The sequence below is a fragment of the Oryctolagus cuniculus genome, chromosome 10, assembly GCF_051225735.1.
Source record: "Oryctolagus cuniculus isolate XC-2025 breed Fujian yellow rabbit chromosome 10, ASM5122573v1, whole genome shotgun sequence".
Lineage (NCBI taxonomy): Eukaryota > Metazoa > Chordata > Mammalia > Lagomorpha > Leporidae > Oryctolagus > Oryctolagus cuniculus.
In genome coordinates this window covers 107003600-107028526 of record NC_142876.1, presented here as the reverse complement: position 1 = coordinate 107028526, position 24927 = coordinate 107003600, and the positions used below count along the sequence as shown (strand labels likewise).

At 51.9% G+C, this 24927-nt stretch overlaps 1 protein-coding gene across 32 annotated transcripts in view; it reads left to right on the top strand.

The window, feature by feature from the left end:
* The window catches only part of TRAK1 (trafficking kinesin protein 1), a 195183-nt gene that overhangs the window by 100110 nt on the left and 70146 nt on the right, over positions 1-24927 (top strand). For 30 of the 32 annotated variants that reach the window (XR_016214923.1, XR_016214924.1, XR_016214926.1 and 27 more), the window contains one exon: positions 9490-9684. Coding sequence is in view for 15 of the 32 variants with exons in the window: in XM_051851810.3 (XP_051707770.1) it covers positions 9490-9684 (195 nt within the window). In the remaining 17 variants the exon portion in view is untranslated. Of the gene's footprint in view, positions 1-273; positions 338-9489; positions 9685-24927 lie in introns of those variants that run through there. The other 2 variants (XM_070050993.2, XM_051851813.3) reach the window with 1 other exon arrangement.

Genomic DNA, 24927 nt, shown 5'->3' with positions numbered 1-24927 from the left:
ACTTAAGCACATTAATTTTTCCAAGAAAACAAATTTCCATAACATTCTGACTGTATGTCTTAGCATTAGAATCCACCCAACCTGTGACGTGATTATCACCAACTTTCATGGTTTCCTCTACAAAGTCATTTTGGGGCCTCTGGAGCCAGTCCCTGCCTCCTTCCCTCTGCTCTGGCCACTTCTTGTGCTCTCGTTGCACAACAAACCACTGTGCCCTAGAGGCCTGTGCCGCATAGCATTGCACAAGATCGCCCTTTAGCCTTGCATCGTGGATCCTATTCTTGAGTGTGACCAAGTCCGGTGGATTTGCTGCCTACGCTCCGCCGGTCTGTTTGGGGTAGGTATGGCTGGACCCGGGTTGTGTGTGTGTGTGTGTGTGTGTGTGTGAGAGAGAGAGAGAGAGAGAGAGAGAAAGAGAGACAGAGACACAGAGACAGAGACTTCAAGAGACAGGTCAGTCCCCAACAGCAGCACCTGTGGAATTACACCCAGGTAATTGTCTCTCTCTGCTTGGAAAGAACTGCTTCCGGAGGTAACGAGACCGCAGCCCCTACGGAGGGCAGCCCAGCGTGGGTTTTTGTTTCTGTCTCCAGAGTGTAGTCGCGTTGACCTCTTCTTCCTGATTCCCTGCAGGTTTCTCTGCTTGTCCTTCAGCAAACCCTATTTGCTGTTCACCCACAAGCCAGCTGCCCCTGAGGGTGTCAGGAGTAGGGAGTGAGAAAAGGAAGATTTGTGTCTGTCTCTTTGGGGCTAGAATGCTGGGTGGGCACGGTGCTGCAGGGGACAGCAAGGGGGCCGGGGGAGGCAGAGGTCTGACCTGCTTGGCCTGAGGTCTCCCCGTGGTTCTGAGTCTCACAAGGCCTTCATTCTCCTTCTGTCTTTCGCACCTGGCTTTCCTCGTGTACAACACGCGTCCCATGCCTCACCCCACACTGCAGCGATGGCTGTGAGAGCCGTGCATGGCTCAGCAGCTCTGTATTGTGTGACTTGGTTACCAGGCAGGGTTTGGGGTGCCAGGCAAACAGCAGAGAACGGATCAGCATCTGCAGGTGGTATTGCCGCCCCCGGGACCCCTGCACCACGGGACCTGCTCAGGCTGTAACCGGGCCCGGGTCTGCTGCCAGTCTGCTCCGTTACATTTGGCTGCTTCCTCAGCCTCTCTGAGTGGTCTTCTCGACCATTGGAAGGGGCAGTGAGTCGGCAGATTTCAGCTCCAACAGTCCCTTTGTAATCCAACCTCGTGACCAGAGGGATCTTTAAGTAAAGAAACAGAGTGAGGGTTAGGGACAGGAAGGAAAAGATAGGAAGGAGATGGACTTTGGTGATGTGGCCACACTGGTGAGCAAGTGGTTGTGCCTTTTTTTTTTTTTTTTTTTTTTTTTTTTACAGGCAGAGTGGACAGTGAGAGAGAGAGAGACAGAGAGAGAAAGGTCTTCCTTTGCCGTTGGTTCACCCTCCAATGGCCGGCGTGTTGTGGCCGATGCACTGCGCTGATCTGAAGCCAGGAGCCAGGTGCTTCTCCTGGTCTCCCATGCGGGTGCAGGGCCCAAGGACTTGGGCCATCCTCCACTGCACTCCCTGGCCATAGCAGAGAGCTGGCCTGGAAGAGGGGCAACCAGGACAGAATCCGGCTTCCCGACCGGGACTAGAACCTGCAAGGCGGAGGATTAGCCTAGTGAGCTGCGGTGCTGGCTGTGCCTTTTCTTATTTTTGTTTTTCACCCTCAGCATGGAAATGTCTGCAGCATTTTCCTGTACCCCAGTGAGGAACCAGCAAGGGAAATGCCAGCAAGCACACTGGAGATCCGTGTGTTGACTTTGGCCCTTGAATATTTTTTGTAAAGATTGATTTATTTGAAAGACATTACAGAGAGAGACAGAGAGAGATGGATTTTACATCTGCTGATTCATTCCCCCAATGGCCTCAATGGCTGGGGCTAGGCTAGGCTGAAGCTACAAGTCTGGACCTCCATCCGGGTCTCCCATGTGGCTGTCAAGGGCCAAAGCACATGGGCCATCTTCTGCCGCTTTCCCAGGCACATCAGCAGGGAGCTGGATCGGAAGTGGAGCAGCCGGGACTCTGCATTCACATGGGGGTGGTAACATCGCAGGTTGTGGCAGGCCCCAGCGCTAGGGTATTTACAGCCTAAGTTAGTGTCCAGCATGCGGAAGTCATGTAACGATACAGATCCCTAAGCTCTCAGTGGAAGGACCAAGGGGGCAGCGGATAGCTGCCTTGGGAAGTGCTGGGGAGGCGCGGTCCTGGCTCTGGCTGCTCAGAGACACTGTCTGCAGCCCCACACCTTTGTGCCATGGAGGGAGAAACCAAGTCCCAAGCAGATGACGCCGGGTCCTGCCCCCGCAGAGCCAAGGCTGGGGTCCCTGTCTCCAAGCTCTCGTTGGGCTCTCAGGGCCCCTGGGATCCTCCAGCAGGTGGCAGTCTAGCGCCTGCTTCCTCCCCTGCCCTTCCCTGGGCTGTCTTCCTGGGTGCCTTCAGGTCCTCCGTCTCCCTCTGTATCCAGCCCTGCGGTTGCCCCAAGGTTCCTGCAGCCCTGGAGGGCACTTGTGCGTACTCTGCCACCCTTCCAGCCAGGCAGCTCTTAGCTTCTGGGCCCAGGAACCCTCCCTATCTGGGGGCGGCCCCTACTCAGAGCATTGAGGTGCTCTGTATGAGGTGGGCTGACTTCTGCAGCGAGGCCAAAGCTCTGTATTCTGACATGAGACTCTCCGAGCTTTCACTGTCGTTGGAGCTCTGATTTATGGCTGTTGCCTCTGCTGTCATGGTCAGCATTGGCCTAGGCTCCTGTGCAGGGTCCATGAGGCTGGCTTGTCACCTGAGCGTCCATGCAAACCCCTACACAGAGGGGCCTCCTTCCGGCCACTCTCTGGGGGTAAGGATCTGGTATAGAGTGGGCACAGCTGCTTCTGCTGCTCCAGACCTTACAGATGCTGAGCAAACTTTAGCATCTTTTCCCCCTCCCAGGCAGCCCCAAGAGAAGCCCTGAATGAATCGTGGGGAGCAGGGCCCACTCCAAGGCTGATGCCCTGGGGGAAGGAAGACCCTGGAAGGGTTAGAGCTCCAGAGAGGTGCAGAGTCGCCTTTGTGTTCTGCTTCCCAAGAGGGGTCTCAGCTCTGGCGGGCACTGGGTCGAGTTTGCCCAGGGATGGAGGGATGTCCACTTTCCCTTGGGCTTTTCCTCCTCACTGCTTGAAGAGAGCCTGACGCTGGCTGGCTGTCCCCCCTCCATGCAGAACCTGGATCTGTGCCTGTGCCTTCCCTTTGCCCCCTTCCTCACCCGGCACTGCCTGGCACCCACCATTGCCTGGCCAAGTGCTGAGGGCCGGGGTGCAGGCAAAGGTAGGGGGTGACTCAGAGCCCCTGCTCCTGTGAGGCTCGCAGTTGGTGGGGACGAGACAGGGAGAGAATCTCCTAGCACGTACCGAGTGCCGGGCAAGCCCGAGAGACAGCAAGGGAGCGCTTCCATATGGGGGGTGGGGGCGTTTGAGGGATGGGACAGATGGCAGCGAAGGATGTGCAAAGCAGTGAAACAGCCCAGCAAGGACCCAGGTTTGTGGGGAGAAAAACGTGCCCGGAGAATGGTGAATCCAAAGTGGGTGTCGCTTCGCCCAGGGCCATTGGAAGAGACAGCAGAGGCTGGGCTTGCTAAGAAAGACTGTTGGGGTGTGGATTTCACTCTTTGAACAGAGACCAAAGTATCGGTGAATTGCGGCATCAGTGACGTCGATGCTTATTTATTTGTTTTTTTCTCTCTGTAAAGCTCAAGCAGAAGGTGGGCTGGGAGCTCTCTCTCCCTGGGCTGGGGTCCTCACGCCCCCTGGGTGTTGCCTTTGTGGGCTCCAGCAGCAGCCCAGGTGGGCAGGTGGCAAGTGTGTGACTTGGAAGTTGTTTTTGTATCCTGTTAACCAGGTCCACTATCGGCACAGTCATTCCTTCTGTAGGAGAGGCTGGGAGGCATAGTTTCTGGTTGGGTATTGTTGGGACCAGCCGTCCCTTGAGGGTTATGGTACCCAAAGGAAGGAACAAGGGTTGGCTTTCGAGACATAATCACAGCCTCTTCCCTGGAGAGCTGCAGGCTGAACCATGAAGCACTTTATAGGGAGCTGGGTGGAGGAGTACAGCAGGGTGGTTTTGGGATCAAAAGGTGTCTCTCCAAAGATGGCACCAGCAGCAGTGTGGTCAGGTGGGCATGGGGGTCCCCCCTGATTGCCCAGCTGAGCCTGGCCTTTGAGGGGCTGGGCAGGCCGCAGGTTGGTGGGGTAGCTGTTGTTAGTATGCACCTGCTGGAAGCTATAGACCTGTTGGGGTCTGGGGTTGATCAGGAAGCTGATAGCCTTCATTGGAGACTCTGTTGGGAGTGTGTTTTTTAAAACAACTCATTGTCAGTTTATTGAAGGAGTTGGGTTGTGCATCTGGGATGGTGACTTGAACCTCGACTCCTGGCTCAGTGCTGAGGGAAGTACTGAGTGGGTGATTCACCTGTGAATTCTCACCCCAAAACTGTTCTGTATCCTAACCCCTTAACCACAGGTGTTTTTTTGAGTGGTTTTCAGAGTCTTGGTAAAATTGGTCCTTCTGCCCTGAGAAGTATTTTCCTTGGAGCCTCTCAATGAAGTCTGCACACATCATCTTCAGGGATTTGACATTGTGGCTAGGTAGGGTGATTATAGTTATTTTTTATTTATTTGAGAGGAGAGAGAGCAAGTGAGCTCCCCAAATACTCACAATGGATGGCCTGGGGTGGGTCAGGCTGGAGCTGGAAACTCAACCCAGGTCTCCCAGAGGAGTGGCAGGGATCCAATCATTTGGGCCTTCACCTGCTGCCTGGCAGTGTGAACATTCACAAGAAGCGGGAGCCACAGCTGGGAACCAAACCAGGCACTCCAATATGGGACACAGGCATGTTAACCACTGAGTCAAACGCCCGCCCCTGGCTAGGGTGATCCTGAATCCGTGGGTGTCTTTCTGGTGTCTTTAAAAACCATGGCTGCAACATGACTTCCTGTCCAACTTGTTCCTCTGGGAGAGCAGACAGCAGTGAGTCAGGAGGAGGAGTGGACTGTGTCTCCCTCTAGAAGCTGGGCACATGTTCCATGGCTTCCTCGCCATGAGAGTCGGAGCTGTGGGGACATGAGGACCCCACAGAGTGTAAGGGATGGGGTGGGGCTGCCCTGCACTGACCTCTGACTCTGCCTGGTTCTGCAGACAAGTCCCTCTGCTTCCTGCGCCCTAAGAGGGGAGATCATTCTGACACCACCCTGATTTGTCAGCACCTGTGCCACAAGTCTGCAGTGTCCCGCCTTGCTAGAACAGACACTTCCTGATGATGAAATCCTGGGAATCCCTCCTCCCCCACCCGGCGTTTCCAGGGCCCCCTCCTGGGCCCTGGGCAGCAGGTGGCTGAGGGACCAGTGTAGCATTCAGTCAGACCGGATCTGTCACTTAGGTATAGTTGCTTGTGCTTGACCACAGCCCTTGTGAATCTTGGCTTCCTTGCCCATAAGACATGGAGGGTCAGAGAACGCTGCGGAGGCCCTGGCCTGGCTTTGGCACAGGATAGCAGTGCTGGGGAATTCTCGAAGGTGCTTGTGTTTAGTGTCCCCAACCTCAGGCCTTGCCTATGTCGTCTTCTTGAGTCAAACATGGTGTCTGCTTCCACAGGGAACCCTCGGGGCCACTGGGCCTGCAGCCAAGGTCAAGGAGAGCTACTGGGCTGTCTCTTCGATCTTCCGCTGTGCAGGAATCCTCTGGGCCTTCCAGGCATCTGGAAGCTCACTGATGCTTTTATGGCTGGTCACTTTACAGAAAAACCAAACCTACAGAGCTTTTGGCACAGCCATGCCTTTTGGTACTTGGCCTCGCTGGTCCTGGCACGCCTTAAGGAAAGCAGAATCTCTCGGGCAGGAGGACCCACACTGTGAATAGGCTGACCTGCAGCCCAGGGCGTGGAAGGACAGGTCCAGGCTCAGCTCTCGTGCAGCTGCCAGCTGTGTTGTTCTTGAAAGGGACTTTGTTTCTGGACTCCATTCCCTTCTCAGCCACCAAGTAGCACTGGCACCAGCCTGTCCTGGGGGCATGTCACATGGGAATGTCTTGGGCTCCTGCCTGGCGCTGGCTTTTGTGGAGCTGCTGGGAAGTGGTGGTTGGAGCCAAGAGCCCCCACCGATGAGTGTCCATCTGCCTCCTTGATCCCAGATCCCCTTGACATTGACAGCTGCGAGGTGTCTCGCAGAGGTGAGCCATGCGGGCACTTGCTCTTCACTTGAGAGTGAGAAGCGGGAGTATTTGCTTTCTGTGGCCCATCGTGAGCCTTTCTGGTGATGCTTTGTTACGGGTGGGAGACAGGAGGAGAGAAGAGAGAGCTTCTGTCTCGAGGTTGGGCTGCTGCTGGCTGTGTCCTTTGGGGAACATAACTAATGTTGGCGGCAGACAGACCTTTGCAAAGCAACAGGGCAGGTTCTGGGCTGGTTTGGGGCTGACAGAAATGCCACGCGTGCTCGCTATGACATTTCCCACATCAGACGGAGAAGCCTGAACATTGAGATGTAGGTCTCCCCCACAGGATCAAAGTGCTCCCTGAAGCGCCAAGAAAAATTCTGAGCGGCCTCCACTTTCTATTAACTCCTTCCTGAGTGCTTTGCAAAACCACGCTGACTACCCGAGCAGCCGTGTTCTCCAGTGCAGCTTTGCATATCTGGTTGCGTGAGAAGGGGTGCTGTGGGCTGGGGAAGGCTCCGGGAGGGGTGGGATCCCCTCCTGCCGTTCTTAACCTTTTCCCGTGATTCTGTTTTTTTTTTCCCTGCTTGCTCCACCTTCTTACTAAACACAGAGGAGACAGGGCTCTTGGCATGGCTGTCCCAAGCGCAGGAGTCTGCACCTTGTACCTGAGAGTGAGCAGCGCCCGCCGTATCTACCCTGCTGCTTCCTGGGCTGTGGCTCGGGCAGGGACGGGAGGAGAGGGACAGGCCCTGCCTGCTCTTCCTGCTGTGTTTCCCCTGCGACTCCCTGCCCTAGGCTCTTCCTGCTGCCTCCCAGCTTGCAGCCCTCCAGCACGTACTGCTGCCGTCTGCACCAGTTAGTTCCTCTGTGTGAGTGAGTCTAGGGCATGACCTTTCTCCTTTAACTGCCTACCTGCCATGTTTAGGAACACTGCATACACACACTCACATATGTATGTGTGTACGTATGTATGTGAGAGACAGAGAGGGGGGATATCTTCCATCTGTTGGTTCATTCCAGAAATGCCCTTAACAATTGAAGCTGGGAGCTAGGAACTCAATCTAGGTCTCCATGTGGGTGGCAGGGACCCAATTTCCAGTTGCCTGAGCCATCACCACTGCCTCCCAGGGTCTGCTTTAGCAGGAAGCTGGAGTCAGGAGCCAGAGATGGGTATCAGACCCAGGTACTCTGATTTAGGACCTGTTTGACCAGATACCGCAGGAATACTTTGCAGTGCCCTGTGTGGTTTTATCTGTCCAGAGAGTCTTTTCCCCCTGCCCTTGCTAACACCCAGAGAGGGCCAGGAGACCGAGGTGCATGCTTGATGCTCCACCGACGTTCAGTCCTGCCTTGGTTTTCCACTCCAGGTCAAGGACATGGAGCAACAAGCTGGTTAAGAATTGATCTTCAGGGTCGTCATGTTTTGGTTGTTTTTCCGCCACTGAAGACTCACTCCGAGGATGAAGGAGTGAGTTAAGTCTCCTCTCTTGGACTTGGTGCTGTGTGTACACCATAGATGTTTGGCTTACTTATGAGCTGACAAGACCATGGCTGCCTTCTGGGTCCATTGACTGTCCTAGGTCCCAAATGCCTCTGTAAAATGGGCTGATACAGTGGCTGATGTCGGAACTCATTGATAATTAACACTCACTCATTCGCATTTCCTTCTCTGTATTTAATTCTTTGTTTAGATTTCTCCTTTGATAACTGTGGGGTAGAAAAGTAGGGTAAAACTGTCCCCTGTCCTGGTTCCGTCTGTCCTGTTTGCAGTTTAATTAAAAGGCCTGTGTTAATGTGCTTTGTATGGGTTGGTCCACCAGTGTAGGCACGACTCTGAACCTCCTGGGCACGGCCTGGGCCAAGGGTGATGGGGTACAGGCAGTGGATATGAAGAATGAATCAGGCACTGACAGACCCAGAAGACAGAACTGAGTAGATGTAGTAACACAAGTTTTGGCCGAGTGCTGTGTGAATATAGAAGATGGAGGAGAGATTAATCTGTTTAGAGTGCTCAGAACACCAGCGTGTCAGGGAACAGGTGGTTTGTAAGCTGTACCTCGAAGGATAGGCACCTCCGGGGTGTAATCGTTGGATTCCCCAAAAGAATGCAGGTGTTGCAAGGACAGGATCATGAGTGTTGTGTTCGCCATTGTATCTCCTGTGCCTTCGGCCCTCAGGATATTGGGTGGATGGATGGATGGGAGGAGGGAAGGAAGGTAGGAGGGGTGGATGGGTGTGTAGATGTGAGTGAGCAGATGCATGAGTAGATTAAATGAAGGCAAAGTTTTAGGTGAGGGAGCATGGCAGGAAGAAGTTAGGCATAACTGGCTTGGCTTAAGCATGGAAAGGTTGCTAGTAGACAGCTAGAGAAAGAGCTGGAAAAAGACTTAGCTTCATTGATAATGAAGGCACTAAAAACAGCAGGAACTACCTTGGGTAGGGCTTGCCAGTAAGAATGCATTAAAAATTTAACTGACTTATAATAATTGTATATATTTATGGGGTACAGTGTGACACTTCAATAGATGTCTACCATATATGATGCTCGGATCTCGGTAATTGGCTTATCTGTCGCCTTAAACATTTATCACTTCTCTGTGTTAGGAAAATCCAGTGTCCTGTCTACGAGCTATTTTGAAATACTCAATTATTTTCAGAAAGTTACTCTGCTGTGCTATAGAACATCAGAAATTATCCCTCCCACCTTATACTCAGTAAGCATCTGGTCTACCCTCTATAAGTCTCAGTTTTGAGAGGAGGACTTATTTATTTATTTTAAAGATTTCTTTTATTTATTTGAAAGATAGAGTTACAGAGAGAGAGAGAGAGAGAGAGAGAGAGAGAGAGGTCATCCATCCGCTGGTTCACTCCCCAGATGGCCGCAACACCCGGGGCTGTACCAATCCGAAGCCAGGAGCCAAGCGCTTCTTCCAGGTCTCCCATGTGGGTGCAGGGCCCCAAGCACTTGGGCCATCTTCCACTGCTTTCCCAGGCCATAGCAGAGAGCTGATCGGAAGAGGAGCAGCCGGGACTAGAACTGGCACCCATATGGGATGCTGGTGCCTCAGGCCAGGGCTTTAACCCACTACGCCACAGTGCCAGCCCCAAGAGGAGGATTTAAATCTGAAAAAGACCCCCCAGTATGGCCTTGTCTGGGGTCTCCACACTGTAGATAAGTGATCAGACACCAGCAGGCGCAAGGCCGTAACCGGGTCTGGGCTCTCATCTCTGCTGTCTTGGTCTTCCTTCCAGATGTGTGCAACAGCACCGATCTTCCGGAAGTCGAGATCATCAGCCTGCTGGAGGAGCAGCTGCCCCATTATAAGCTAAGAGCCGACACCATCTACGGTTATGACCACGACGACTGGCTCCACACACCTCTCATTTCTCCAGATGCCAACATCGACCTCACCACCGAGCAAATTGAAGAGACCCTAAAGTACTTCCGTAAGTGGTTGCCTTTTCCGTATTGTGACATCATTCTGACGACCGGTGCTTCTCAGCCAGGGCCTTAAATGAGAGCTTGGACCATGTCTTGTGGCCTGCCACTCATGGGAAGGTGGCCAAAGAAGTGTGGCTTATAGATGTTAGGACGTACGCGTTGTCGACTTTAAATGCACCAAGGAGGAATTTTGGAGTGGTTGGGGTCGGGGGGCCGTCACTGGAACATACTTTGTTTTAACTGTAGGAGGATTTGAAAATGTTCCCGTCTCCCCTTGGAGATCCTCAGAAACTCTTATTAGCAGAAAGAGTTTGTCTGCAGGTGACAGCAAAGGTGTTGGGGACTTCTCGTCAGCTTGTTGATATGACACAGCAGGACACGTGTACAAGGTGGGGAACTCGTGTCTGATGGCTCGCTAACCTGGTTATTTAAGGGCAAATGATGCCGGCTGGGGTGAGTTCTCAGTGTGTCCCTGATGACAAGGGCGTGACACTTCATAATGCAGACTTGAAGGAAAAGGGGAGAATTTAAGAAATCAATATCTAGTGATTCTGATGTTTAGTCAAGGGGGCCTTTTTGGATGCAGTTTTGCTCTTGAGAAATTCAGAGCAGCCCTGTCATTTATGTATCTGTCATTGTGTCCCCCAGTTTGTTTTTGTTTGTTTGTTTTTTGTGTTTTTTTTTTTTTTAGAAAAAAGTCCAACAATCCTGGGCTTTTATCCTGGAGATGATTTGGTTCAAAGCCCATGTATGATGCATCCCTAGAAGCTTTCTGTCATTCTTTTCATGAGTACAAACCGATCTCTGGGTTTGTGAGATCGTTCGTAAAAGACAAGTTGAAACTCCACGTGTCTCCTTCAGGGTGTTTCCGGGTTGTTTTCAGGTTTTCTCTATTTGATACTAATAAGAAAGGAGTTCTGTTTCAGTTAACTTGTGTTTTTATACCTAGTGCCTGATGTAAACCCTGTGTTTTGTTTTTGACCAGATAACCAGTTTCAATAAAAATAAAAATGAAATAAACATTGCAAGGCAGAGCTGTCCCATGGTTAATGTCCTGCTGTGTCGTGTGGCTTATGGGAAGCTCTTGGCAAGCCACTTCTGTGGTGTCCTGTCACCAAGGAGATGTACTGTTAGGTAGAAGACGCGGTGTGGAGTAACCGCCTTGGTACAGTAGAATTCTCAGCAGAAATTTTTTTTTTAAGGAAACTTCTGTGTGTTGCTTACTGTCTTGTGGGAGGCCCGCTGTGGTTCTGTCACAGAGGGCACGATGCTCAAAAAACTTTCACACGAATTGCCTCATTTCATCTCTATCAAATGTTTACACTCGGGCAGGGCCCATTTTATTGTAGAGGAAGTAAAAGCATGGGGAGCTTCTTGTTTATTCCACCACAGTGACCCCGTTACTAAAACCCACTTAACAGTAGGCCTGAATAGCGATTATGTCTGTTGTATACTTCTGTATGTGTGTTATATGTAATATAAACATATATAATAATATAGTATCTATAAAAGGAATTCTAGTGGATTTGGCAGCAGATAACGCACTTGTCATAAAACTGGAAGAACCAAAATAGACGCTGAGCGGAGATTCTGAGACTTCTTTGAGCATAGTTGCCTCCACGTGTTCCCTTCGTTCTGTTTTCTCCTGTGTTTCCTTGTGCTGAGAGCGCGGTGGCTGTTGGCTAAGTAGCAACTGAACCATGACGCATTCACTCTTAACTATAGGATCCTACAGAGCAGAGCTCTCAAACTGAGGTCCTGGGCCCCGCAGAGGGTCCATGGAGAGAAACTAGGGGAACTTGGAAAGGCAAGGCAGACGGCATCTTTATTTCTATGGATTTTGAAATGCAGCATTTCCCGTTGTCAGGGGCACAGGCAGCAAAGCACCGTGGTTTCAGCAGGACCTGTGACTTTGTCACCAGATATTTTCATGTTGCCATGGTGGAAGCTGATGCGTTGAAACACTACCTTTGCTTATCACCCACTGCTTTGAAGCTGTGTTTGTTACTAGCTGTGCTGATGGGTCTGACTTGTTAATGGGTTCATAAAGAAGCACTTACTGTGTAAACAGTTGGGGTTCATATCACCGACTTTCCTTTTTTTTTTTTTTTTTTTTTGACAGGCAGAGTGGACAGTGAGAGAGAGAGACAGAGAGAGAAAGGTCTTCCTTTGCCGTTGGTTCACCCTCCAATGGCCGCCGCTGCAGCCGGCGCACCGCGCTGATCCTGGCAGGAGCCAGGAGCCAGGTGCTTTTCCTGGTCTCCCATGGGGTGCAGGGCCCAAGCACCTGGGCCATCCTCCACTGCACTCCCTGGCCATAGCAGAGAGCTGGCCTGGAAGAGGGGCAACCGGGACAGAATCCGGCGCCCCAACCGGGACTAGAACCCGGTGTGCCGGCGCCGCAAGGTGGAGGATTAGCCTATTGAGCCACGGCGCCGGCTCCGACTTTCCTTTTTTAAAATTTCGGTAACCATCGTAGAGTATACACACTCCCCTTTGCAGTCCTCAGTGTTACATTTCGTGTCTTCAAATCTTTGCTCTGGGCCAGGTCTGTGGGCCTTGCCAAACTGTCAGAAGGTCAGGGGGAGGCACGGGTTAGGAGCCCTGCTCTGCGCATGGTGTCCTCCCTGGGTTTCGTGTGTTTGTTTACACGTTGTCCCCTGGGCAATGCTGTGTCCATGCACCGTGACTCACAATGTCTTGTCGGTGTGAGGTCATAAGAAGACGGCATAGCCTCCGGTTTCACTCTGGGTGTTATCTCCTGCTGCAGTTAGGGCAAGTTTGTCATGGGTGGGAGTGGGGATAAGGAGCTCCCCGGGGGTTCTGTTCTGCTCCCCGAGGTGAGAACCCCTGGATGAGAGGCCCACCTACACCTTGCTCCACCACTCAGAGCAGACTGCCAGGAAGTGGGATAAACTCAACCCCCTTTCCTGTCTGCGATCCCCTGAGTAGAGAACCATGCTTGGCTTTTAATATGGACCCTCCAGTGGAGGATGGCCCAAGTGCTTGGGCCCCTAAACCCACATGGGAGACCAGGAAGAGGCTCCTGGCTCCTGGCTTCGGATCGGCGTAGCTGCGGCCATTTGGGGAGTGAACCAACAGAAGGAAGACTTTCTCTCTGTCTCTCTCTCTCATTATCTGTAACTCTACATGTCAAATAAATAAAAATCTTTTTAAAAAAAAATACAGACCCTCACTGGCATGCAGATAAGAGGCCAGGAAGCTGTGGGCACCACCACCACCACCCCCCTGTCAGGTGCAGTCTTAACTCTTGGTGGGGCTGAGAAGCACAGGAAAGGAAAATGACCCACAAAGCAAATGGACCCACGAGTATGGGACAACTGGGCTTGGGCAGTCGCGGAGGAAGAAAGAACAGTCGATGTTTAGCAGATGCCAGACACAGTTCCTGCTGCTTTCTGCATACGTCACGTAATCCCCACAGTGACCTCTGGATTAAATACCCTCCCAGTCCTCCTGCTGCCCCTGGGGACACCAGGCTCAGGAGAGCTCCCAGGCCTCCCCAGGGTCACATGGCTCATGGATGAGGTGTTGAGACTCGAGCCTCCATTGTCTGGTCTGACTCCATGTCTTAACCACGTTTAGGAAAAAGAGGCTAAAAAAAAAAAAATGCTAGCTTAAGAATAAAGCTCTTCAGGTTAAACACAGAACAACCCTAATCCACCCAAAAGCCTCAGCTGCAGGATCCCTCAGTCACTCCTCTGTGAAATGTGAGTCCAACATTCTCAGCTCATCTCATGGCTCAAGGGCGCTGTCCCAGCAGACACTTAGCCCGGAGCAGCTGCGTTGGAAACCGGGGTTTGCTTCTCCCCTGCATTGTTTGTCCCCGTCCTGAGGTCCGCCCGCGTCTCCCCAATCCCTGAGTCCTGTCGACCTTTCTGGTCCCTAAGCTTTTAGCAGACGCCAGGTGCAAAGCTGGCAGTGTTTCTCATCAGGCAGCCCCCGCTCCTTCTGTCACTTTTTCAGGGGCTGCTCTGTGTAATTTTGGGGTTAAGGAGCACTGGTGGGAAACATAAACGTTTGGGGTGTGTGTCCTGCCAACCAGCCCACCTCTGAGTCTGCCCGAAGCAGTCTTCTCTAAAGAGAAGATTATGTTTCGAGATGGGGACTGGCATTGTAGTGTAGCAGCTAAAGCCTCCACCTGCGATGCCAGCATCCCCGGTTTGAGTCCTGGCTGCTCCACTTCCAGTCCAGCTCCCTGCTAATGCACCTGGGAAAAGTGATGGCCCACGTGCTTGTCCCCTGGCACCCATGTGGGAGACCCAGAGGAAGCTCCTGGGTCCTGGCTTTGGCTGGTCCAGCCCTGGCCATTGCTGCTGTGTGGGGAGTAAACCAGTGGATGGAAAACTTCTCTCTTCCTCCTTATCATAATTCTAAGCTTCAAAATAAATAAAATAAAAATCTTTAAAAAAATAGTTTCAAGATGTTGTTCTATTGTTTGATTGTACTGTAAAGTCATTAATGGATTTGCGGACCAGTGTCTATGGAGTGACTCATGGGCACCTATCGGAGTACTTGACTGACTTGAATTCCCGCCAAGATGTTCAAAACATCTCCTGGGTTATTGATGGACTTTCTCCTGTGGCCTAGCCCGGGGACTTTGCACTGGGTGGGACCCAAAACAAGAAGCTCCCAAGGCCTCTGCAGACATTCTGTGCTAGGGTGGGGCAGAGAGGAGAACCTGTGTATTAAACCAGCTCCCTCCTTGCCGTTTTAATTTTTTTTGGACAGGCAGAGTGGACAGAGAGAGAGACAGAGAGAAAGGTCTTCCTTTTTGCCCTTTTTGCTGTTGGTTCACCCTCCAATGGCCGCCGCGGCCAGCGCGCTGCAGCTGGTGCACCATGCTGATCCGAAGCCAGGAGTCAGGTGTTTCTCCTGGTCTCCCATGCGGGTGCAGGGCCCAAGCACTTGGGCCATCCTCCACTGCATTCCCTGGCCACAGCAGAGAGCTGGCTTGGAAGAGGGCAACCGGGACAGAATCTGGCACCCTGACTGGGACTAGAACCTGGTGTGGCAGTGCCGCAAGGTGGAGGATTAGCCTATTGAGCCGCAGCGCCGGCTCCTTAATTTTTATAAGTAGATTTAAATTTAAATTTAAAAATCGAAGCTACTTGATTGCCTCTAACCATACTGTGCACCCGAGGCCCCAGCGGCCTGCCTTGGTGCCAAGATTTGCTTGGGGTCTCCCTGCTCCTCACCTGGGCACTGTGGAGCTGGCTCCCCCTGTGGGACCTCCAGCCACGTTGCACAGCGCGGTGAGCTGTGGTGCAGCGAGGTGGACAGCATTCCTGGCCTTGGGCATGGCATGGTGTCCTTGCCCAGGGCTCTCCCTGGGCATTGGGAACCCGCCTAGGGTGAGGCTCAAGGACCCATAGCATCTAGGGTGGGGGTTTGATTGGACTGTGCCTGAAGGCTCCCGTTGCCCTCGCCCTGCCTGACCTGTGTCCTTGTCCTGGTGGACACAGTGGCCATGCCTTCTGGATGCTTGGCTGCTGGGTTTCCCTGCCATCTCTCTGGCCAGTGTTTGCAGCTGCTTTCCCCAGTATCCCTGGTCTACCCAGGACTTTTAAAAATGGACCCTGCCTAGCCCCCACCCTCAGGAACAGAAATGTTCGTTCCTGTCTTCAGGTGGCTGAGAGGTGCTGCCTGAAATGTGGGTGTGCCTGGCGTGCTTCTGTGTCCTCTCTCTCCCAGGCTGGGCACACGGTGACACGGTGACTGCCACATGCCTGCCCACCCAGGCCCTTTCCTCTCCCTTCTTCCCCAGCCTCATGTACCTAGTTGTGAGCTTAACCCAGCCACTGCCAGAAGTGGCTCCTCCCCCTCCCGGCCCCATATAGAGTAACTTTAGTAAATGCCTCCTAGCCATCGGTGGGCCTCTCAACCCTCCTCTGGATGGTACCCCACATGCCTTCTCTGGCCTGCTGCCTCCGCTCTAGGGAAAGCTGCTGCCTCTCCACCCCACCCTCCCTGCGCCTGCCCTCCCGTCCCCGCCCTCCTCTTATCTTAGTGTAAAATCCAGCCTAGTTGTGCCTCTGGTTTGCTTCCTGTTGCCCTTGGATAAAATGCAAGGTCTTTGGAGATCCTGTGACATGGCTCTTGGCCCTGTCCCCAGCCAGCTGCGTCCCCCTGCCCCCATTTCATGCCCACCGCCAGGACACCTGAGACTGGACGGCCCTACCTAGTGGCTGCCCCCTCTGCCCTGTTGCTTCCTTTTCTGTGTCTTCCTCCCCAGGCCACTCACGGATGGTGCCCCTCTTCTGTGGCCTTTCTTTGTCCTGTCTTCATGGTCCTCGTCACTCTCTGTAAGGATTTACGTCCACAGTGGTGACAGGTGGTGGTGGTGATGATGAGCAAGTGTTGAGCACTTGCTGTTTGCCAGCATTGTTCTGAGCACTTTTGATCTTCATCAGCGCACCAGGAGGACACACATGAGGGGCCTCTTTGCAGCTTTGTGGGAAAAACGATACATGGATTTCAAGAACAGCTTTTGCACCAAAAAGTTTATTTTTTAAGTACCTTTTTCACAAACTTTTGGAAATATGCTCATTCACTAGATTTATAGTAAATAATCTCATCTTGTTAAGTGAAGTTTTTAAAAATCTGTTTCATCCACATCTGATCAGCCATTCAGTCCTTGACAGGGTATTTCAAAATAGTAAAGTTGGTTTTGGTAGAAGCAGCATGTGCTGTTTTCAACTGTCTGTGACAAACCCACAATGCAGTAATTAGCATCAGAGGGCAGAGGCAGGTTTGGTCACCTGCAAATCAGCGTTGGTAGAGAAGCAGCTGCATTCATAGGAGCCCAGGTTCTGGGCTGCAGGGGACGGTGGCCTGCCGGCTGGCAGTGACCCACTGTGTGGTGGGCTCTGCGAGGGCTCCTGGGAGAATCGGAGGAGCAGGTGAGTTGGGAAAGTCTCAGCCACTCTTCAGCGTTGTGCTTTTATGCCAGGTCGTCCTCGTCACGGGGGAACCCGCACCCTGACCTACCCCGTTTTGTTCATTTTGCCCACATGAGGGCCTGGTCCCCCTGCTTTGCTCCCACTCTGTACAGAGGGTGGAGCTCGGTTGCCGGCCCAGCCATGGGCAGAGAAAGGGACCTGGCATTTCCAGGTTTGGGGCAGAGCCCCAGCCCACCAAGAGCCTGCTGATGGTGAGACGTGGCCTGCGAAGCTCCCTTGTGGGAGGGGCACCAGGAGATGGTTCCCCGTGATGAGAAGTCTTACGTAGTGTTTCCCACCCCAGGGTTTATTTGCAGCAAGGACTTGGGTGCAGTCAAACTGCACGTGGCAGCATCCAGGTTCTCCTCCTCTTCCTCCACTCTGGTTTTCTGTCAGCTAAATCCCCCTTTTCCTGGCTCTCCTTCCACGTGAACATCTCGCAGCATCCCATCTCGGGGTCTTCTCTCTCCCACACCACCTCTGCTTCAGCCAGTGTCCCTCTGCGGCTGGCGTCTACCTGTGGAATCTCACATGACACCAAACACACACTTGTCATCTGTGCTGGCGCCCCAGGAGGGTGGAGACATGCAGCAGGTGCTCACAGTCAGGACCCTGTCGCTTCTCAAGGACTCCTGCCCTGTCTCTTGAATCCACAGACACTCCATTTGCATTACAGCCTTGGTTCTAAAGACTCTCATCACTGTCACCCCAAGGAAGTCCTGGACCCTCTCTGTTGGTCTCCTTTTGTTGTGGTCTTTTTTTTTTTTTTAAAGATTTATTTATTTATTTGAAAGGCAGAGCTACAGAGAGGCAGGGGCATCTTCTATCCGCTGATTCACTCCCCAGATGGCTGCGCCGATCCGAAGCCAGGAGCCTGGAGCTTCTTACGGGTCTTCCATGTGGGTGCGGGGTTCAAGCCCTTGGGCCATCCTCCACCGCTTTCCCAGGCACATTAGCAGGAAGCTGGATCAAGGATGGAGCAGCCGAGACTTGAATAGTGCCCGTATGGGATGCTGGTGCTGCAGGTGGTGGCTTTACCTGCTGAGCCACAACAAAGGCCCCTTGTTGTGGCTTTTTTTTAAAAAGTCAAGTGACTCTGTTGGTGATGAGGTGGCTTTGGGAGAAGGGTTCCGTCTCTGATTTCCAGGGTGAGGAAGCAGGCACACTTGTCACCACTTTAGAGGATCATGGGAAACCATTTCTCTACTCCTCCCTTTTGATGCCTGGCGTCTTGGTGAGCACAGTCTTTCAAAGAAGCCAGGTTTTAAAAATAGCTGTGTTTCTTTCTGGTCACAATGCTGTGCTGATTTTAGATAATTTGGGGAATAAAAACAAAATGATGACTAACTTAGCAACTTACACACTTCACTTTTTGTGAAGTGTTTCTAGTTTGTTTACCTTGCAACTAACATATTTGGGGATATGCGTTTTAAATTAATGCTTTTTAAATTAATACTCTATGGCAAACATTTCTCCAGGTATTAAAATTCTTGAGGATTAAGTAATAATCACTATTACTTAATATTCCATCATGTATATCTAACAGCTTATTGCTTATGAGGCAACTGGGTCTCGCTTTTTAAGATTTACTTATTTATGTGAACAGCAGAGATAGAAAAGAAGTCTTCTATCTGCTGGTTCACTCCCCAAATGGCCACAATGACTGGAGCTGCACCCATCCAAAGCCAGGAACCAGGAGCTTCTTCCAGGTCTTCCACTTGAGTACAGGGGCCCAAGGAGTTGGACCATCCTCCACTGCTTTCCCAGGTATATTAGCGGGGAGCTGAATCAGAAATGGAGCAGCCGGGACTCGAACTGGCTCCCATATGAGATGCTGGTGCTGCAGGTGAAGTCTTTACCCTCTACACCACAGCGGTGCTATTTCTAGTCCTACCCCAAGTAACACACAGGTGAACATCCAGTTGGGTAAGTATTTGTTCACCCAGCACCTGAGTGCCTTTGGGTGCATTTCTAGAGATTGGTTTCCTGGGCTTGAAGTTATGACTGTTTTAAAGTCACCTTGAACTGCATTATGGGCTGTACTTCCGTGAAAAAGTTCCTTGAATGAATGCAGTAAACATGGCTTGTTCTTGGTGGCGTGTGTTGAGTCATGAAATTAACAGGGGACCCAATGAGTGGATGTCGAGGGAGTAATTGAGTGTGTGGGGTGACATTTAGTCAATTTCCTGGTTTTCTCCACCCCAGGAATGTTGGGTGGAGACGTGGATATTGCCGGATGCCTCTTTGAACTTGGAAGTCTCCTTTTCAGGTTTCAGCTTCAGTTTCCACTGGATGTGTGCAGATGGTGGTGGCCAGTGACAAATGAAACGGACATCCACAGGGGGCAGGCAGTTGGCACAGAACGCCTGCATCCTGTATCGGAGTGTCTGGTCTGAGTCCTGGCTCCTCCGTTTCCAGTCCAGCTCCCTCCTCAGGCAGTCCTGGGAGGCGGCAGGTGATGGCTCCAGTAGTTGGATCCCCGCTGCCTACAGGGGAGACCCAGATTGAGTTCTGGGCTCTGGCTGCAGCCTGGCCCAGCCTCAGCTGTTGGGGACAGGTGGGCAGTGAAGCTGGTGGATGGACGAGCTGTCTCTTTCAGAGTTAAAATAAGTGACTAAAAATCCCAAGAAAAGGAGTTGAGCGTTATCGTGTTCGAGGCCCTGTGGTGCTTCCAGCACCCTCCATAATGAAGACCGTTCTTATCCTCCCATGAAAGGCCAGGGAGCCAAGGCCCGAAGTATTCATCCGTGGTCGGCCCAAGGCTGCCCAGGAAGGGTGAGCAGCGGGGCCGGAGCCCAGCTGCACCAAGCTCACTCCCTTCTGTGGGGTGACGCTCCAAGGACACCCCATACCTCTTCTTTTTTTTTTTTATGATCTTCTGATTTGAAAAGGTCTGGTGTGTTTTTTGAGGAACTTAAAATGGACAGAATCTCACCTCCCCTGAGCTCCAGCTGTGGGTGTCATGTATGTAACCAAATCCTTTTCCTTGCAGGTAGTGGGCCAGTTACTACTTGCGAGCAATCCCCCTCACCTTGAACATGCACACTCCAGATTTGGTTTTTGGAAGTCTGAACATAGCCTAAAGATTTCCTTACGGGAACCCTGAGGACGAATGTGTTCCTTTTTCTTAGTCTGTATCGGTAGTTGTCCGTGAGTGAAATTTTGGAAAATGGTTAACAATCGTTAGTGACTGAAGTTGATGTGACTATGGCACATAAATGCGATTGGTTGGTCTTCTTAATTCAAAATGTTATCAGGGGCTCAGCTTCTTCTCAAACTCCCTTCCAAGGGCAGCTTCACTGAGGGCGCCGAGATGCAGGGGTGCTGTGGCGTTGGGGAGAGTTGAGAGAGTGAGTCTGCCCCTGGAGGGTGGGCCCCGTCTCCGCGGGGTGTTGACAGGACAGGTTTCCTTTGTGGTGGTTTGTAGGGAAGAGAGGTAGCTGGAGTGCCAGCACTCCTGAGGTAGAGGCCAGGTCTGCATCCTCTGCCTGGGTGTGGCCTGGGAACATCACTGCTACTGCTTTGGCACCTGGTTTTTTTTAAAAATTTTTTAATGCTGTCTTCAATGGCAAAACAGTAGAGGGGGAAGCTGGGGAGGTAGAGTGAGATCCAGATCTTCCATCGATGGGTTCACTCCCCACATGGCCACTACAGCTGGTCCAGGCCAAAGCCAGGAACCCAGAACTCCCTCTGGGTCTCTGTTTTGAGTGGCAGGAACCCAAGCATGTGAGCCATCGTCCCCTGCAGTATCCCAGAGGCAGTAGCAGGAAGCTGGACTGGGAGTGGAGCGCCTGACCCTCCAACCAGCACTCTGATGTGGCATGCCAGCATCCCAGGCAGCAGTGCCTGCCCCCAGGGACTTGACTATCTGGAAATTAATCAGCACGCAGGTTCTGTGGTTCTCTGAGATGTGCCTTTGTGTGATGTCTCCCCTCTAGTCAGAGATATCCCATCATTTTTTTTTCATTTTTTTTGCTTTAGAACAGTTTTTAAATATGAGAGTTTTTGTATCGTGCAACAGGAATTAGGAGAGTTGGAACTTCTAATTTCCGTTTTTAAGAAATTATAGCGTTGCTTGCTTTTTCAGATGAAAGCATGAGATACTTCAAGACTTTTGTGGGAAAATGGAATTCAAAGATGAGTTTATTTTGGTACAAAAATTTTTGAAATCCATGCAGACCAGGGATCCTGAAAAAGTGCATGAGAATTCCATTTCTGTGCACAAATTTGAAAAATTTTTTGAACCCAAAGCCATTGTATCTTTTAATTCAATTTTCCATGAACATCAAAAAGTTTCCACATACTGTGATAACTTAAAAAATTCTCTAACAGAACACCATAGAAATATTCACCTCCGGTTGCCCCCTCTTCCAGGCCAGCTCTCTGCTGTGGCCCGGGAGTGCAGTGGAGGATGGCCCAAGTGCTTGGGCCCTGCACCCCATGGGAGACCAGGAAAAGCACCTGGCTCCTGCCTTCGGATCAGCGTGATGCACTGGCCACAGTGCACCAGCCGCGGCAGCCATTGGAGGGTGAACCAACGGCAAAGGAAGACCTTTCTCTCTGTCTGTCTCTCTCACTGTCCACTCTGCCTGTCAAAAAAAAAAAAAAAAAAATTCACCTAACTCTCATCTACTTTTTTTTCATTAAGATTTGAATACATGTGAGGCTTTATTTAAAAGATTACAAACAGTTGAAAATAGTTTCCACATCCCACCAGGGCAGCGCCCATGTTTGCTTGGGAGACCCATCATCCTCATGCCTTGCTTAATAAATGCTTTTTTTTTTTTTTTAATTTGAAAGACAAAGTTACAGAGAGAGGTAGAGACAGAGAGGGAGGTCTTCCATCTGCAGGTTCACTCCCCAGATGGCCGAAATAGCCAGAGCTGCACCGATTCAAAGCCAGGAGCTTCTTCCGGGTCTCCCACGTGGCGCAGGGGCCCCAGGACTTGAGCTATCTTCTGCTGCTTTCCCAGGCCGTAACAGAGAGCTGGATTGGAAGAGGAGCAGCTGGGAGTGGAACATGCGCCCATACGGGATGCCGGTACTTCAGGCCAGGGCTTTAACCTGCTGCACTACAGCGCTGGCCCCAATAAATGCTTCTTAAGTCAGAGGAAATGCAGACACATTGTTTTATATTTAAAATACAAGTTCCCCTTCCTTATTTTTTTTTTTTTGTATAAACAAAACAAAATGTAAAAGCCACATAGAGAAAAAGATCATTTTGATGGTTGCCACCTTCTAAAGATTGCCTTTGTTCTGATGCAGATATTAGTGACATGACACAAAAATAGAAGCACCTGGGGCCAGCGTTTGGACCAGCAGGTTAAGCATAGCCTGCAAGGCTGGCATCCCATAATACCATAAGGGCATCGTTCAAGTTCTGGCTGCTCCACTGCCAATCCAGCTCCCTGCTAAAGTGCCTGGAAAAGCAGTGGAGGATACCCTGAGTGCTTAGGTCCGTGCCATCCACATGGGAGACCAGATGGGGTTCCAGGCTCCTGGCTTCAGCCCAGCCTGGCATTGGCCATTGCAACCATTTGGGGAATGTATCTGTAGATGGACGAGTGCTTTCTCTCTGTCCCTCCCTCTCTATGTAACTCTGCCTTTCAAATAAATAAAAAAATAATCAACACAAAGTCACAGTATGGCAGTGTGCACCAAACCTGTACACATGGGATGGGAGTGTGCTTTCAGTGGGCGGGTGTACACATACATGTAACACACATGTGCTGGGGGAGGGGTGCCAGGCAGAACAACGAGAAATCTGTTCTCATATAGACTTGTGTGTGATGGGGCGAGTTTGAAAGAAGGGAGGGAGGGAGGAAGGAAGGGAGGAAGACAAATCATGAGGCTGTGCTGGGGCTGTCAGGGGAAGGTTTGCTTAGGAAAATCATAGCAGAATGTTTCCATTGTCATGTTATTTATAGATAACTTATTTATAGATAACCATGAACTTTCCCCTGGTAAATGCCCAAGGTCTGAGTGTGTCCTTTCTGCCATTCCCAAGGCTTGGGGCCATTTTCTTTCCTAGGAAGGCCCGAAGCCAGTCCTGGGATTGTGCCCTGTCTCATGTCTTGCTCAGATCCCAGCCAGCAAACTCTACCTCGCACCACCCTTTTCTGGGCCACTTTTAGCTGACATGGATGTCTGCAGGCCCTGGCTACAAAGCACTTCCTGTCCATTAGACATACAAGGTCATGGACGTCCCCACCCAGGTGTGGGCCTCGGTGCCTCTCTGAGGAATGTGACCCAAAGCAGCCATGTGACAGGGGGCCTGACGGCACCAGGAGCCCTGGGCACGGAATGTGGGAAGCAAGGCGGCCACATGCTCACACTGGTGGGCAGCCCATCCTGTGGTTCTGGGCTTGCCTGCTCGCCTGCTACCTGCCCCCTTCCATTCTCTCTCATCCACCGGATTCCGACCATGCGTGTCTTTTCCCTTTTTCTTTTGAAGAACAGAAATGCTTGGCAGGCACTTTGGGACAGATTGACAGTTTTCTCTCGCATGTTAATTCGGCGCATGGAAGACAAAGCTGGAACGGACTCAGGTGGGAAATTGACGTGACAGCTCGGCTCTCACCCCGTCTGCTCCTCGGGGTGAGGGACTGAGGCTACTCCGAGGCAGGAGCAGGAGCCAGGGCGTCTGAGCCCCTCAGTTCTTTGTGTTTTTGAAGCCTCTGGCATCTGCTGAGAGCCCTGCTGGCCGTAGGAGTGAGACTCCCACCCAGGCCGACAGCAGGCAGCGTTGGAGGTGGGCAGGTGGGCTGTGGGCGGATGCTCTGCCCTTCCCAGGTGCACGGGATGCCCCTTGCTCCTCAGGGCCCTGTGGAGCGGGAGGTGGTCTCTAAAAGCCAAGTGTTGGTCCCCCGCCGTCCTGCCGGAGGTGGGGTGGGCACCTGCGTCTCCTGTGCCTGCAGTGAGGGGGACGTGGCTGAGGGGGGTGGGCAAGCTGTGCACTCTAGCTGCCTGCCTGCTGCCGCGGGTGCTCAGTGACTGGCAGTAGCAGCATTTGAAAAGTCCAGAAGCTCTGCAGAAGCCTCCTCTGCCCTTCAGTGAGTGGAGGGAAGGCTGGGGGAGGTGAGAAAGCCCCCTCAAGCCTTCCTGTCTCCTCTGTCAGGCCTCCTGGCCGCCCCGGCAGGCAGGCAGAAGCTGGCCGTGCCGTCTGAAGGGAGGGAAAGGGTAGAAGGCTCTGGAAACCATGAGTGTGTTCCAGAGGCTGTGTGGCCCTGGAGGCAGCCGCACAGGTGCACATCACAAGGCCCACCTGCTTGTATGGGTAGGACCCGCATGTCGGACATGGAGCGAGGTGCCCTGTGGCAAGATCTACGAGGGCCCAGACGCACTGGGGCAAACTCACAACTGTGTTGTTTGTGCTCGAATCCTCAATCGATAGTATTCCTTCATCTTCTAAGTGTATTAAATACATGTAGATACTCATATCCTCACCTAGCTAATCATCATGGGCTCAGACATTTTATTGAATTCCTTTTTTTTTTTTTTTTTTTTGACAGGCAGAGTGGAGTGAGAGAGAGACAGAGAGAAAGGTCTTCCTTTTGCCGTTGGTTCACCCTCCAATGGCTGCCGCGGCTGGCGCGCTGCGGCTGGCATATCATGTTGATCCAAAGGCAGGAGCCAGGTGCTTCTCCTGGTCTCCCAAGGGGTGCAGGGCCCAAGCACTTGGGCCATCTTCCACTGCACTCCCGGGCCACAGCAGAGAGCTGGCCTGGAAGAGGGGCAACCAGGACAGAATCCGGCGCCCCGACCGGGACTAGAACCCAGTGTGCCGGCGCTGCAAGGTGAAGGATTAGCCTAGTGAGCCGCAGCGCCAGCCTTGAATTCCTTTAAACACTTAAATTGGCTGACAAATATAGTGAGTGTCCTTAATCTATCAGGTCTTTGCTTACAGAAGAGAATGTGGAGGTCTCACAGCAGTGACAGCAGAACTCCCGAGACTTAGATGTCAGCATCGGTACCGTGGGTTTGATTCATTCCCCTGAGGTTTCTCAAAGTATTTTATATTACCTCCAGGGGTATATATACTACTAATCATACCAGACATTAAGAAATGAAGAAACTGCCATCCCAGCATAGCTGATTGGTTTTCCAGGATTGCCCCAGGAAGCTGCCCCAAAACTCAGTGGCTTCTAACAATAGAAACGTATTCTTTCTGGAGGCCAGAAGTTCAAAATCAAGGTGTCAGGCACAGTCTGGCTTTCAGGACCGTGGGGGGAATCCATTGCATGCTTCACGGTTTCCAGGGGCTGCACGTGAGCCTCGGTGTCCTGGCTT